General features: G+C 54.7%; 3 protein-coding genes across 3 annotated transcripts; 1 reads left to right on the top strand and 2 right to left on the bottom strand.

Annotated features, from left to right (window-relative positions):
• Nucleotides 1–164: 164 nt before the first annotated feature.
• On the bottom strand, nucleotides 165–1,427 carry CSUI_003797 (uncharacterized protein). The gene is made up of 3 exons (XM_068063992.1): nucleotides 1,145–1,427; nucleotides 889–1,048; nucleotides 165–741 (listed from the first exon to the last, which is right to left on the bottom strand). The coding sequence occupies exons 1-3, from the start codon at nucleotides 1,148–1,150 to the stop codon at nucleotides 497–499; spliced, it is 411 nt and encodes a 136-aa protein (XP_067924027.1). The 5' UTR covers nucleotides 1,151–1,427; the 3' UTR covers nucleotides 165–496.
• Nucleotides 1,428–3,559: 2,132 nt separating this feature from the next.
• On the bottom strand, nucleotides 3,560–8,180 carry CSUI_003798 (tbc domain-containing protein). Its single transcript, XM_068063993.1, has 6 exons — nucleotides 5,791–8,180; nucleotides 5,204–5,358; nucleotides 4,650–4,711; nucleotides 4,290–4,476; nucleotides 3,946–4,108; nucleotides 3,560–3,766 (listed from the first exon to the last, which is right to left on the bottom strand). The coding sequence occupies exons 1-4, from the start codon at nucleotides 6,341–6,343 to the stop codon at nucleotides 4,383–4,385; spliced, it is 864 nt and encodes a 287-aa protein (XP_067924028.1). The 5' UTR covers nucleotides 6,344–8,180; the 3' UTR covers nucleotides 3,560–3,766; nucleotides 3,946–4,108; nucleotides 4,290–4,382.
• Nucleotides 8,181–8,360: 180 nt separating this feature from the next.
• CSUI_003799 (sf-assemblin beta giardin protein) lies at nucleotides 8,361–13,303 on the top strand. The gene is made up of 6 exons (XM_068063994.1): nucleotides 8,361–8,895; nucleotides 9,128–9,405; nucleotides 10,416–10,619; nucleotides 11,191–11,298; nucleotides 12,090–12,233; nucleotides 12,788–13,303. Exons 2-6 carry the CDS (start codon nucleotides 9,151–9,153, stop codon nucleotides 12,878–12,880), a joined length of 804 nt encoding a protein of 267 aa, XP_067924029.1. The 5' UTR covers nucleotides 8,361–8,895; nucleotides 9,128–9,150; the 3' UTR covers nucleotides 12,881–13,303.
• The last annotated feature ends 33 nt before the right edge of the window (nucleotides 13,304–13,336 follow it).

Below are 13,336 nucleotides of genomic sequence, written 5' to 3' on the forward strand. Positions count from 1 at the left end.
TCTTTTAACCAGGATTGGCAGCGGCGAAGGCGACCATCGGCTTCATGCAAGCGGCGCATGCCAGCGGGAGACAGGACACGGACCAGCCAGTATCGGAGGACTCCGCAGCGCTCCCCTGGGGTGCCACGGGGACGGAGCCCGGTGCTGTAGCAAGAATACTCCCAAGCACCTGAAAATCTCCCCAGACACAGTGCACGTTGATGGAGTCGTCTGAACCACAGCTTGTGCGTAGTCATCATGTAAGCTGGCGTTCTTGGACGGTGAAATAATGGGCCGGCAGAGCAGAGGACGGGGGACCCTTTCTAACCTCCACTGCAACCGCTTCGTCTCGTGTTGTCTTCTGGTATTTGTGTCAACATCAACCACATCTCACTGCTTCTTGATGTCAGCGGCCTCGCTCCGTGAATTTTATGGCCAGCCGTTTCCTTTCAAATTACCTCCCTTATCTCGTTGCGTCCCGAGCGAGCTAAACAGGGTGGGCATCCCCTCTTACACACTAAACTCGCATGCCTCTCGGCTGCCTCCATGGTCCGCCTCTGCTGTTATTCACGACGTGCCGATCTCCCCGACCGAACGTGCGGTTGATGCCACAGCTGGGCTCAGCTCTCTCACCAGTGCGTGTCAGGCCGGGGTACACCCGCAGCCGCCCCACTTCGAAGGACAGCCCCAGACCCTCGGAGGGGCGACGTCGCCACCGTCCCTGACAGTCGCGCCAGGACACGGGCGCGGCACTCGAAAAAGGTATGGAACAAGGCAAACTGCAAACCCTGGCTTGGCCCAGTGTGCTCCCATCAAGTAGCCAGGCCGGGAAGTAGCAACAACACGACAGTCCCTGTGCAATACCATCCCAAGTTTGGACCCGCTTGCTCGTAACACTGCTGTGTCCAGGGCGTACGCCAGGGTCCGCCTTATCCCTGGTGATGGGAGAGTCAAAATAAACAAACGTGACGCGGCCGAGTATTTGCAGGATAACCCGTGGTGGATTCACAACTGTGTTGCACCGCTGATGGAGGTGCACTTGGAGAAGGAGTTTGACATTGTCGCGGAGGTACGTTTCCCGTTCAGGCCAGTCACGGGCCAGTCTGGTTTGCCCGAAGCAAGGCAGTCTACAGTCACGTCCCAGATCTGTTTCTGGTGTCCGCAGACGCATGGAGGCGGCCTCGGCGGGCAGTCAGGAGCTATCATGCTCGCTGTCGCACGCGAGATTTCGCGGCAACGTCCGGAGGTTCGAGCCCCTCTCCGGCGGGCTGGTTTTCTTACGGTCGACGCACGGAAAGTCGAAAGGAAGAAGTTTGGACTGAGAAAGGCGAGGAAGAGGGAACAATATAGCAAGCGCTAGACAACTGCTTGCGATGATACTCCACACCGCTTGCTCTCAGTACAGAAAAGCTTCGCAATTTTTCGTATGCCATGTTCTGGAAGCCTGGATAAGTCTGAGGTGGAAAAAAGGCGGCCCGCGACAAGAAGAAAAAGTGTTATTCGCGTTTGTCGTGGCGGTTCTAGAGTGCGCTCATCGCAGGTACCACAGTCCCAGCGGGCTTGTCTTTGTAGTACGCGTCTTGGGTGATGGACCCGTTTTTCCCTTGTCTGGCACCAGGAATCGTGACCGGTCGTAGTTCAACCTGGACAGATGTGGTGGCCACTGCAACATGTGCCAGGGCGGACATCAGCACTTACGGGGGCGCCTCGCAATTCCTGGAAGCATCCTCGATTCGCGCACCGTATAGGAGTTGATGTCATAATCCGAGGCCTACCTTCACCAGGCGTTTCCGGGTCGCTACTATCCATCCGTCTTCGGCAGATGGACTGACGGGAGATCCTGTATGAGGCGAAAGGTGTGTAGTCATGCGCATACGCGTACCAGCGCAAGTGAATCATACCGCTGCAGAAGTAGGTCGGATTTTGTCGCGGCGTCCCCGGGGTATCGTTTTCATCCGCAGCGCTCTGTAGGACAGATTTTCTCAGAACCGCCGGCTCCGTGGCGTCGAACGCATACCACAATGAAGAACGAGCACGCCGGGTTGTCGTCGCATCTGAGGATGGAACTCCAGGGCTTCATGTTTGTTCTTTGCGGCAGAATCCACTCACATCGCGGCAGCGTCCGATATCGAGGCTAACCCAGACACTTTCTTGATGCGGGTGTCACCAACGCAGATCCCCTGCCGACGTATCGTAGCCCGGAAGCGCACTTAATCACCGTACGACCGCTATGTTACCGCTCGGGTGTTGAGGTGGATATTATAGTTCGGGGCAGCTCCTGTGAGCAGAAAGGGCTGTTCAAGCTTCTCCGAGTCGACCGGTCGAATCTGACTGACTCTGAATCGTGCTGCCTTTGACCATGAGCACCCAGTCTCCTTTACGCGTTGATTTCATCCACCCTTGTCCTTGGTTTTGACACGACGTGAAGTATGCGTTTCAAAAGCAGCGGAAGTGCGCCGTACCGTCACAGTACCTGACGGGGTCGCTGAACAAGGCTCACACCCTAATGAAGCTACGAAACACGTACCAGCTCGCTCCTGTCCCGGGGAGTGCATTTGTCTTGAAGCCTGCCGGCAGCGGTTCCTCGATAGAGTGCGCCCGTCCCATGGAGAAAAAAGTGCATTCGAGGCTAGCGGAGCAGATCTGCCTTGCTTCCTCCGCGTCTTTGGCACCTGCCTGCGAAAGCTTAAAACCAGCGACGAGAATCCTGGGGCCGTAACAGTTTTCTTACGGTTGAGATATCCTGAGCGAGTAGAATAGACTTTCCCTCGCAGTAGGTCTGAGTGTGAGGTACAATCAAGTAATCGTCTGCCTGGTGCGCCTCCAGCAACGGCGGCTGCGTCTTAGCGCCTGCACCAGGTGGCACCTCAACAGCTGGGGAGGTGCCCGTGTCAGAATTCACCAAAGCAGAAACAGGCTGTAAGACCGGCTGAATAAAGCGGGCCCACTGGCGCTCCTCCCTATAAGGTGGCAGCGGCCTGTGCTCGTTCACCAATCTCAGTTGGCGAAGACCCGAGAGGCCAGCGAAACTGCTGACCGCCTGCCTAACATCCCCCTTGCAGGAGTAGGGGCCTGCTCCAAGCAGGTACAATAAAGCCGCTTGAAACCTCATGTTGAGGACCAGCGAGTTTCGAGGAAGACGTAGCCGGGCAGGTGATTGTTTGCAGCGACCTGCTAGCATCCGATGGTGACTGTAGATACACCCTGCCTGGTAGCAACCGTCTCACTCCACTCTACTTCGTTACAACTACGCCTCTCTTCTAGTTGAGAGTTTGGATCTGCCTTTGCAAAAACGGACTACTGCTGTGCAAGTGAACGTGTCTGTACTCTACTTCAATAGGCAAGCCGCTGAAGGCAAACACACTACGGTTCGGTGAGCGGTTGTGAGGTCCTGTGCTGGCAACTTCTGCGCCCACACCAAAACTGGACGAGTGCCCATGCCGTCAAACATAACGCTGGACGACAGCCAAGCGGAGAGTTCTCCGTGTTACGGCCAGGGTAAATCTCCCCGAAAGTTCTCTGTTGCACAAGAGACACTGTAACACTGATTCCAAGCTGCACACTAAACCGCTGCCTCTCCCTACGCGTCTTGGACAACCTGGGTTCCTAGTTGACCATGTGGCTGCAGTTGCTTCTGCTCAAAATACTCTTTTTCAAGCTCTCTCAACATTGAGTTGTGCACCTTCATGTTCAACGCCGTCTCAAGCAAGACGTTTGCGTCGAGCTGACTCGGCGTCGATTTCAGCGCCTCGAGGATTGCTTCGAAGGAAGCACTGAACAGCGCGTCCTGCAGATATTGCACACGCATCGGCGCCTGGCGGCGTTAGATACAGTACAAAGAAAAACGGGGACGGCCCACAGAATCTCCGAAAGCCAGCACTCAACTTACACCACATCGCTGTCTCCGGGGGCTGGAACAATGCAGACACATTCTTCTCTGTGCTTGCCTTCAAGTGACAATCATACCTGCTTAATTTTGAGAATGGCGAGGGCGGTCCGGAAAAGCATCTTCTCCCCTTCATTAAGAAAAACGTCCCAGATCTTGACGATGCAATCAAAAGAGAAGTTGTACGCGAAAAGAGTCATCATCCAGCCGCTAAGATACATGCTGGCTTCGACACCCTCGTTCCTGAAGTGTACGCTTAGGCTTTGACACACGCGGAATCACAGATCAGAAAACGGGGCTGGCTGCATCACGGCCCTTCTAACAAAGTGTTCTTTGGCTCCCGCCGCCGGGCGCCAGGGCCCCGCCAACTTGGACCCCCAACTAGGGTTGGAGCAGCCAGATAGCCTTCGCACAGATTGCTCACCGGGGCATGTGCTTTTGGAAGAGCCGCTGGAACTGAAAAAAGTACTTCTCCAGTGTGGGAAGACCGGGGGTAAACAACCCCTGCATGTTGAACTTATGCAGCAAGCAGACCAGCATATAAAACGCATCCTCCTCGTTCATATACATGAGGAGAATTCCACTCAAAAATCCCATTCCTTGGCAGTAGCCTGCACGGAAAAAGACTACACACTTTTTTCGCACACATGTTTCTTGTCTTGACAGGCGACTAGGGTACTCAATATAGTCACACACCCTGGTGAAGGAAGGCAGACAGCCGTGCGGAGGGATCATGAGCGGACACCGCGTCTTCAACTTCCTCCACCGAAGACACAATCTATACCTGCACGACTGACCGACATCGGGATTGAAGATCGCATAGGCCTTCAAGACATTGAAAAGAGCCTGATGTGAAACACAACAGCACCGCATTCGTGCGTCCCTTTCAGTCCCGCAGAATCATCGCCACGAAGAAAACCAACCAAACGGAAAGTGAAGGCTTGTGGAGACTCCACACAATACGCGGATTCCCTGACAACCGGCAAGAACCGGTTCTTGTGAATGCACACTGGCTTGGCCAAGCAGCCTAGCATCACACAAAACCTCCGCAAAGCATAACTGACAAACGTACACGCGTGCACCAGCGCGAGGAGACGTGGCAGTATGCGTGCCTACAAAACAGGACTGCAACCGCGTGTGCCAAAAAGCCACTGAGAAGTGCCGACGCCGCTGCCATTACAAGGACGACGTATAGGCATTAAACGAGAAGCTAACGAACGATCGAGCGCATGGCAAGGTTGATACCGCGAGGGCGCCGCCAAACGCGCTTCTGAAACAACACAGTCCTTACAAGAGAAACAACACAACACGGAGTTGCAAGGACACCTGGATTCGTACTTGCTGTCCTTTCTGATGTATGTCCCGGAAAAGGACGTGCTTTGGGAAGGTTCTGTTGATATCTCGGGCAATGATTGGTCCGAGGTTCGTCGGGCTACCCGCAGTCCAGCCGCTAGACGCTACGAGCCGCGCGTACAGATCAGGCTCGTACCCAGCTGCAGCATCGAGTAAGTTACACATTCAAATCACCGTCCAATTATGAAATGGGGTCGCACAAAGCATAGAATACGAACAGCTGAGAAGGCAGCCCAGGTAGACTATTCCGCAGTTCGCCACTGAAAAACTAATAAGAGACAAATATAGAGAGACCCGTGCTCACTCAAGCAGAAACAACCCCATCCCTCAGCAAATCGGCTCGCTCATGCATAGAAAAGTTCTCCAGGGTCTTAGTCATGAGGATAAGATGGCTATGGACAAAGTGAAGGAATCTTAAATACAGACAAGAGCGAGGCCACCATAAATGCAGACACCCAGTGCTATGTCTGGATAACCTCGTAGAACAATGCTGAGAGGCTGGAGTTTGATGGAAACTTGTCGCGTAAGAGTCTGTCGTGCTGCAACGCTGGTTGAGCATCCAGTATCCATACCTGTCTTTTTCATGCTTTGGACATCGGCGAGAAGTTGCCACACCACCCCCCGAAGACAATCCGGAATACCAGCTCTAACCTTCTGCTTCAAAATGTGTTTTTTTTTCTCTTTCATCTCCTCCCTGTCTACACACAAAAACCGCCATTGCTCCACCTGTCTCAGCTGGTTCATGTACGGTGCGAGGATTTTCCGGTCTGAGCAGGATACCGTCGCCGCATATCCTTTACCGGCTACTGCGGACTGAAAATGGAAAGCTGCAGAGCCGCCTCCGGGCCGCGGGTTCGTCCCTGGCAGTTTGCTATGTGTGGACTCTAAAAAAAAGACGAGCGGAGAGCAAGAAATGTCCCACGTCTTGTCTGGATGATGCCTGAAGAGATCTGCTGGGCGTGCACTGTCTACGACAGCTGTGAAGCCAGCGCATCTTGATAGCCGCTTCTGAACAACGGCTCGGCGGGGCCTCACTTCAGGGCGCAGAGTATGCGGGACATGTACAGAAAATACTACCGTGCTGTTTGAAGAAAAAGACCAACGGTCGTCGTCTGAGTGGGACATACATCTCTATGACGGCGGCTGAATTGCATTCCCAGTGCTGAGGTTCCCCGTCCCAAACGCAGCAGTGGGAAATCCGGAGATAGAGCTATGAACATAGCATACACAGTGTGCTGGCACAAGCTGTGTGTGTTAGTAGGGCACAAGAAAGCATCTGACTTCCTGCATCCCAAACTGCCCTGCGAAGCTCCTGTCAACCATGAACCAGCCTTGATTATCGCGCCCGCATCCCTACTTTTGTGCCTACAGAATGTGGACCCCTATGCATTACCCCCGAGTGACCTGCCAAAAGAAACAGCCCTGCTTCCGGGATACCAAGCTTCGCGACCATGGTGAAGTCCAAGTTTGGTCCATGCCAGGCGCGTACCGGGGGGCTGTTGTTCGCATGGAACCCCACTCTTTGCTTCAAGTGCTTGCACAGTCCTGCGTTCCGCCGATCCATGAGCATACTCGCAGAGAGAATGCAGATCCGGAGGGAAGAGTGTCTGGGGTCCCAGATTCGGAAACAGATAGGAGAGCATGTCCACTTGCGGCGCGTCCTCCCTCCCACAAAAGCCGAAGCCGTGCTCTCCTAACTCACCGCTCGTTACGCTAAGGGGGCACTGCAGTCCGCTCCTTCCCACCGCATGTGCTTCTGCTCCCCTGGTGTGCGGCTCATCGTTCACTGGATGGGAACTCCTGCATCCAGTTGCTTGACCTGACACAACACTCTCCATTTCACTGGACAGCCCAGACCGTCAAAAAGCCTTGGTCTTCTGTCGGCCCTTCCGAGAATAGCACCGGAGGAAAGAGAACACGCACGCGGCGCTCCCGATGAACAATAAAAAGAAGAAGACTCTTTATCAGCAACAACGCCTCTTCCTGTGCTGACCGGTAGACCTCGTATCCCAGACAGGGGTGCCCCACGTCATCTCGTCTATCTCCAAACTCAGAGGCAGTTCCTGCCTGGCGCACCTCTGTCGTACTCCGAATGGTGCGTGGGCAATCGGAAGAACTACGAAGAACACGGGAGACAGCCCAGCCTCGCCACCACGTCCGTCAGCCTTCCGAAAGAACAGCCAGTGAGGGAAAAGTGGTTCACACAAACACGATAGGACCAGAGGGAAGCGCGTTGGTATAGCCGTAGCCGTGCACGGGAAGCAGTGGAGACGTAGACTGGCACTTAACAGGGTCACAGTAAAGTCTTCCGTCAGAACCGCGCAGCGGGTCCCCGACAGTACGCGCCGAAAGCTGCTACGGTTTTCTCCTCGCCGGCTGCGGAAGTGCGCACTTGCGAGGTCACCATTTATTCCAAGCGACAAACGAAGTCACGAACCTGAAGTTGAGTCATCACTGGCGATGTCAGCGCTACACTCGACGCGAGGAAAGCCGCTGAAAGTGACTGCGATTGTGAAGCCGTGGGGTGTGACAGCAGCGGCGTTGGACGCTTCAGGAGTACGAGACAGAGAAGCCGCCACGAGGATGGACGTCCCGGCCACACCCCAAGCACGCGGTCTCAAACAAAAAGGATACACGAGGAGATTGTGTTTTTACGGGCTTGGGGCCAGGAGTCATGCGGGCCGAGGCAGACACCGGCAGTGTCACCGATGCCAACACCGACTGTACTCCAGAGCAATTCCTCGAGACCACCGCGTAAAACACGCTGTATAAAAGCAGCGAGGATGTACTCTACCTCTGTGCACAACCAGAAGAATGAAACAGACACAGCCGGCAGGGTAACAAGCGGCCCTGAGGGAACTGAAGTCTGACCCCTCGGAGTGCTCGTGTACGCAATGCGAGGCTTGCAATTACGACCCCACGCCTGCTTCCCAACACATGCGAAGGGGATAAAGACTACATTTGTCTGCTATTCTCGTGGTTAGCGAGTCAAACGAACCGCACCGGGGCCGTCTTTGCATGCGGAGTTCCCCAGACTTTCCAGATGTAGGTTAACTGGGCCGTCGTACCGGGGTCCGTCCGCCCTGAGAACGCATGCCGCGAACTGGAGCCTTCGTTCTTGAACCCGACTTCTTTTTCAGGTATTTGTTTGAGTTTAGTATCGCACCCGTTATCGCACCAACATTCTGTAGTAGTAGTAGTCGTTCGTCGGCAGCTTCTCCCTCGGGGCCCAATGTGCAAGCCGGGCAAGTGCTGTCTTGTCCAGACCCAACAACTCGGTTTGCATTGTATTGCTTCCAACTGCGGGCTCGGACTTTTTGCCGCTTTTCTTGGCTTTTCCTAAGATTTGTTGGCTATTGAGAGTTTTCTTCTCCCAGGTTATCTCGTCTGAGAGCTCCGACGGGTTCCAGGCCGAACTCCCAGTGCCGCGGAAGCCGAGTACCAGGTTGACTCCTGTCAGGTTTTGGCTGTCTCGCCCCCCTGTGCTTGCAGGTTGCTCGTGGCTTTGCAAACCGCGGTGCCCGATAAACTGAGTTTACCGGGCAGAAGGAAATAACTACGGTCAGCACTGAGCTTTGGCAAGCTTTCTCTGCTCTGCGCGGGCGCAGTTGAGTTTCTCCCGGTGTCTGCCTCCCTCCGTGTCTCCACGGTACAAAAGCCAAGTTCTGAGTGCAGAAGTGAGTGATGACTTTTCCGTACTATTCAGCCGCGTACTCACATGCTGTGTTGGCCGACCACTTTACATCCGGAACTGAGTTTATCTAGCGCTCTGGCGCGACGGTGGGCGACCCGCCCCCCGGGACCGTCACAACGAGCTATCAGTGCTTGCGCCCTAACTGGAAGCCGCAGGGGAGCCGGTCGCTACACACCTCCAAGCTGCTGCCTCCTTCTGTCCTCCTTCGCTTAAAGGGTCCAACGCGTCTAGGCTCGAAATGGAGCAGTTCACGCAAAGCCAGCTGGCCACTGGTGATGCTGCTTTCGCCAGCAGCCAATCCACCAGATCGAAACTGGCCGTCTTGAGTGAACGAATACACGGCTTTGAGAAACAGATGGAGACGGAGGCGAAACAGAGGAGAGAGACCGAGGAAGGACGCGTTGTCGCTATCAAAGAAGCCATCAACAAGCTGGAAAAGACCCTCAACGCCGAGATCAAACGGAGAGTAGAGGCGAATAAAGCTCTTCAGGCAGTAAGCGGTCGCTGTATCCTTCTTGGACCAATACAGAGAAGCCCGCGCGTCTCCAAATGTGCTGCCGCCGTTCCACCCTGCTTGAATCTGTATGGCAGCGGTACCTGTGGGCGCGTGACTCGTAGTGGCCAGGCTGTCTCCGCAGCTGTAGAGTCGCGCTTCGGATTGATCGGGGAGGGGAGCAGCACAGCCTTCCCAATGCAGGATAGGCTCTTCGGCTCATTCAGAAGCTCCGCGTAACTTCATTCGTTGCGTCTTGCATCTAGTAGTTCCCCTCTATTCAAATTCTCCGTCAGAAAGGGGAAGGCGAAGGCGTGTCCCCGACGCACGGGCGGACTCGAGAAGCTTCCTTCGGGTTTCGGGGAACGTCGTTCCCTAGTGCTAGTCTGCGCTCTCGCCGTGCGTACGCTGCCGCGACTCTCGTCATGGCCTGCTGACTTACAGGCCTGCAGAAGGCTACGGGGCGTCACCGGTTCCGCCTCGTCTCTAGACGTCTGTGCATACACTCGTAGGACGCCAAGCGGTAGGCGAGGGTGTGTCGCCCGCCTAGTGCCGTGATCAGGGTGGCTACCCGACACGTATTTATTAACGGGGGGGGTGTGGGATCCCCTCCTAGTTGTCCAGAGCCGTATGGCGATACGCGCCATCACGTACATGAAACAACGTGCTGTAGTCCTAACTCAACAAGACCAGCTGCTAGCGGCACAGGCGAAAGCCCGCCGGGCTGCAGATAGGGCGGCCCTTTCTGCCAGGCCGTTGCTGATGTGCGGCCTTTCCTCCAGCACACGTTCACCCTGAACTCGGTCGAACACAACTCGACTCAAGGTCCTTACTGATACGAATCTCACGAACCAAGAGAGAAAGTACAGTCTTTTGTCTTGTGCAGAGACCCGTACTTCTTGTAGATCAGTTAGCTAGGTCACACATAAGTTGGGACAACTAAAGGCGCCCCTCTAAGTGCTTTGCCCTGCGGCTTTCTCGCCGCGCTCCCTGTGCTCTGTCCCTTTCAGATGTTCGAAAGCCAGCTGCTGGGGGTGCAGGACAAGCTATCCTCTGTGTTTGTGGAGAAGTTTGAGCAGTTGCAGTGCGCGCTTGACGCTCTGACGGATCGCTTGACAGTTGTCGAGCGGGAGTTCTCCGTGGAGAAGGAAAAGCAAGCGAAGGAGTGGGAAGAGAAGAATGGCATGCTCTCGAAGGACCTTTCAACTATAAAGGTAACATCAGTCTCAGTCTGTCTAAACGTCTTTCGGAAATCTGCTCTCGAGTGGCGTTGCGCTGGTGTTGCTAAGCCCGCGACGCTCTCCCGCTCTTTCATCTTCTGCTCCGCGTACGTCAATTTCTGCATCGTTCCTTAGTCTGCATTAAACAAAGTTTTCTGCCTTCTGCCGCCGGTCTTTTCGATAACGGGAACTGAGTGGGACACGGCGGATAAGTGATTAAAGTCACCTGAGCCATTCTGGTCTGCTGATTGTAGCGATGTCATTTGGTAGACAGACCGCACGGCAGGGACGCTTTGTTAAAACTTCTCCCAGCCGTCATCGGTCTGCTTTCGATGTATGCTCGGGGAAGGATCCTTTTTCCACGCGTTGGAGGCCGTGACGTCAGAGAGTGTCACCTCTACGGTGCCGGGTCCACGTGCCGGCTGGTGGTGCCTCGACGGTGACGTCTCATGGTTACTTCGCTCGCACAAATGTAAGCGAAGAAATGCAACGTCAAACTTTGCACCTTTTCATGCCACGGTCTTTCACATGTTCCTTTTTTACGCACAATCTGTGACTGGTTCAGGCCGCCCTGGACGCGGAGAGTCAGCTGCGGCAAGAGCGCGAAGTGCAGCTGGCTAAGAGGCTTGGCGAGTTGGAGTATAGGACAGAGGGCAAGTTCGAGGCAGAGAAGGTAAGTGTCACCTAAACCTGACCGATCAGGCGACCTCTGGCCCTCCGTTCTGGACGTGTCTTCACGTGTTTCGCCTATCTTGTGCAAAGACCTTCGTTCTGATGACGGCAGCTGAAAGTTTTGCAAGGAGCTCCTAGTATCTGCATTTAATTTCTACGTCAGCCCGTGAAACTGCGAGAGAGAAAACAGTCATCTCCTGTAGCAAAGATTCCCTCTTTTCCTCGGGGGAAGCTTGGGGCGCGTTGCGCTGGCAGCATGTTTACTCACAGTCTGCTTGAGTCGCCTGTCAGGTCTGGTGCGAGCCGCCGCCTGGCGTTGGCGGGGTACAACGGTTCGACACCGCAGTGCATTTTTCAAAGCGAAGCTGTGCAACAGTAGACACGCACTGGTGCAGCTTTCACTTCTTAGACGGTCCAAGTGTTTCGGGTTCAGCGTTCGGTTCTCCGCCTCGTAGTGCCGTTGCTGCAACTTTTCCAGGAAACGTGCGTCTTCTTGCGCACACGGACGCGTAGTGTCCCGTCTCTCTTCTAGACTTTCCTGCTTCTCTCGATGCTGCGGCCTTGCCAAGTGTCCGGAGTGCGTTCATTTATGCATCCAGGCACGCGAAGGACACCCTTGGCAAATTCTTGTTGTCTCCACAATGGGTGAAGAAGTCGGGCAACGGAAGTGTGACGCGCGTATTCGACTGCTCGTGGCGTCTTTCCCTTAGCGTCTTCGCCAGTTGCATCCTTCTCCACATGCTAGTGTTAGTTCTTTTACGCGTTGTGGTTTTGGTTGGTGCTTCTCGTCAGAATACTCGGGAGCACAAGTACGAGCAAGCGCACCAAGAGGTGGAGGAAGCAAAGCGACTTCGAGAACGGAACGAGGAGAAGTTTCAGACTTTTGTGTTGGAGGAGATTGCTGCGTTAAAGAATGGGTTGGTTCTTGAGTCACAGGTGCGCGGAATCCGAAGTCCTTTCCTACGAGTCGCAGCCGCCACTTGGGTTCTTGTGTAGGCGTCACACAAGTGAATTCTCTGCAGCTGCAGTGTACGTTGTACGCACGGTAGGCACGCTTTAGCGAACTCCGCCTCGTAAGCCTACCTAGCTTAACTGGGTTCTTCAAAGCGTGTCGGTTAACTCCTTGCTTTCGAGCGTGGTTGGGGCACTGCAGTAACTCTCTAGATGCCTTCGAAAAAGTTCTTTTTGGGGAAAGCGCAGCGGTTCCGCTGCCTCTACAGGGCGACCACACGCGAAGGCGTTCCTCCGTCGTTCTGGAGAGAATTGCTTTGGGTCGCGCTGCCACCACGGAGTCGGAAGCACGGAGAGACACCGGGCGTGCCAGAGACCGCTAATCGTGCGTCACTTGAGTTTACTAGCGTGTGCAGTGAGCTGTTCTCTGGTTGGATTTCCGGGACCCCCTCAATAGTCCAGTGTGAGAACCAGCTTGCATCTAACGATTTAGACATGCCTTGTCTGTGGAGGCTTTCTGCTGCCTTTTTCCTTACCAGGCTCGGGAAGGCGCAGACGACGACATCGTTCAAGCAGTCAATCACTACACTACAGCTCTGCAAGATGCGCTCCGTCTTGTCACAACTGTCTGAGCGTGCCCGGCGAATTGGTCGTCCGGGTTTAGATGAAAGCTGAGTTTCAATAAATACTTTTTTGTCTTCGTGACTGGCAGCGGCCATTCGTAATGCTCTTGTGTCGTCGCCTTCCGAAGCATCGATTTTTTCTTTCGGAAAGGGTTCCGCAGCAACAGTGTGATCATACTTTTGAAGCGCGCGTGCCAGCGTCTCTTAATCGTGCGTCACCTCCGACTACTGGCAATTGCGATCTTCGACTCGTCGGAGAAACTCGCCTTCTGTATCGCACATGGCCTGTATTCCTCGGGGAAGTAATCCAAAGTCTCTACCGGTTCGCGGTTGGTTAGATTCCCCTAGGAGCGGCCGGCCATTGCAACGCTGATTCCGTGGCTACTTCGGCCCGTCTTTCCTGGTGCTTAGGGACTCGGTCGGGTCCCGCGTGTTTACTGTGCTCCGGCAAGCTCAACCGTACTT

The sequence above is a fragment of the Cystoisospora suis genome (assembly GCF_002600585.1).
Source record: "Cystoisospora suis strain Wien I chromosome Unknown contig_1716, whole genome shotgun sequence".
In the NCBI taxonomy this organism is placed as follows: Eukaryota; Apicomplexa; class Conoidasida; order Eucoccidiorida; family Sarcocystidae; genus Cystoisospora; species Cystoisospora suis.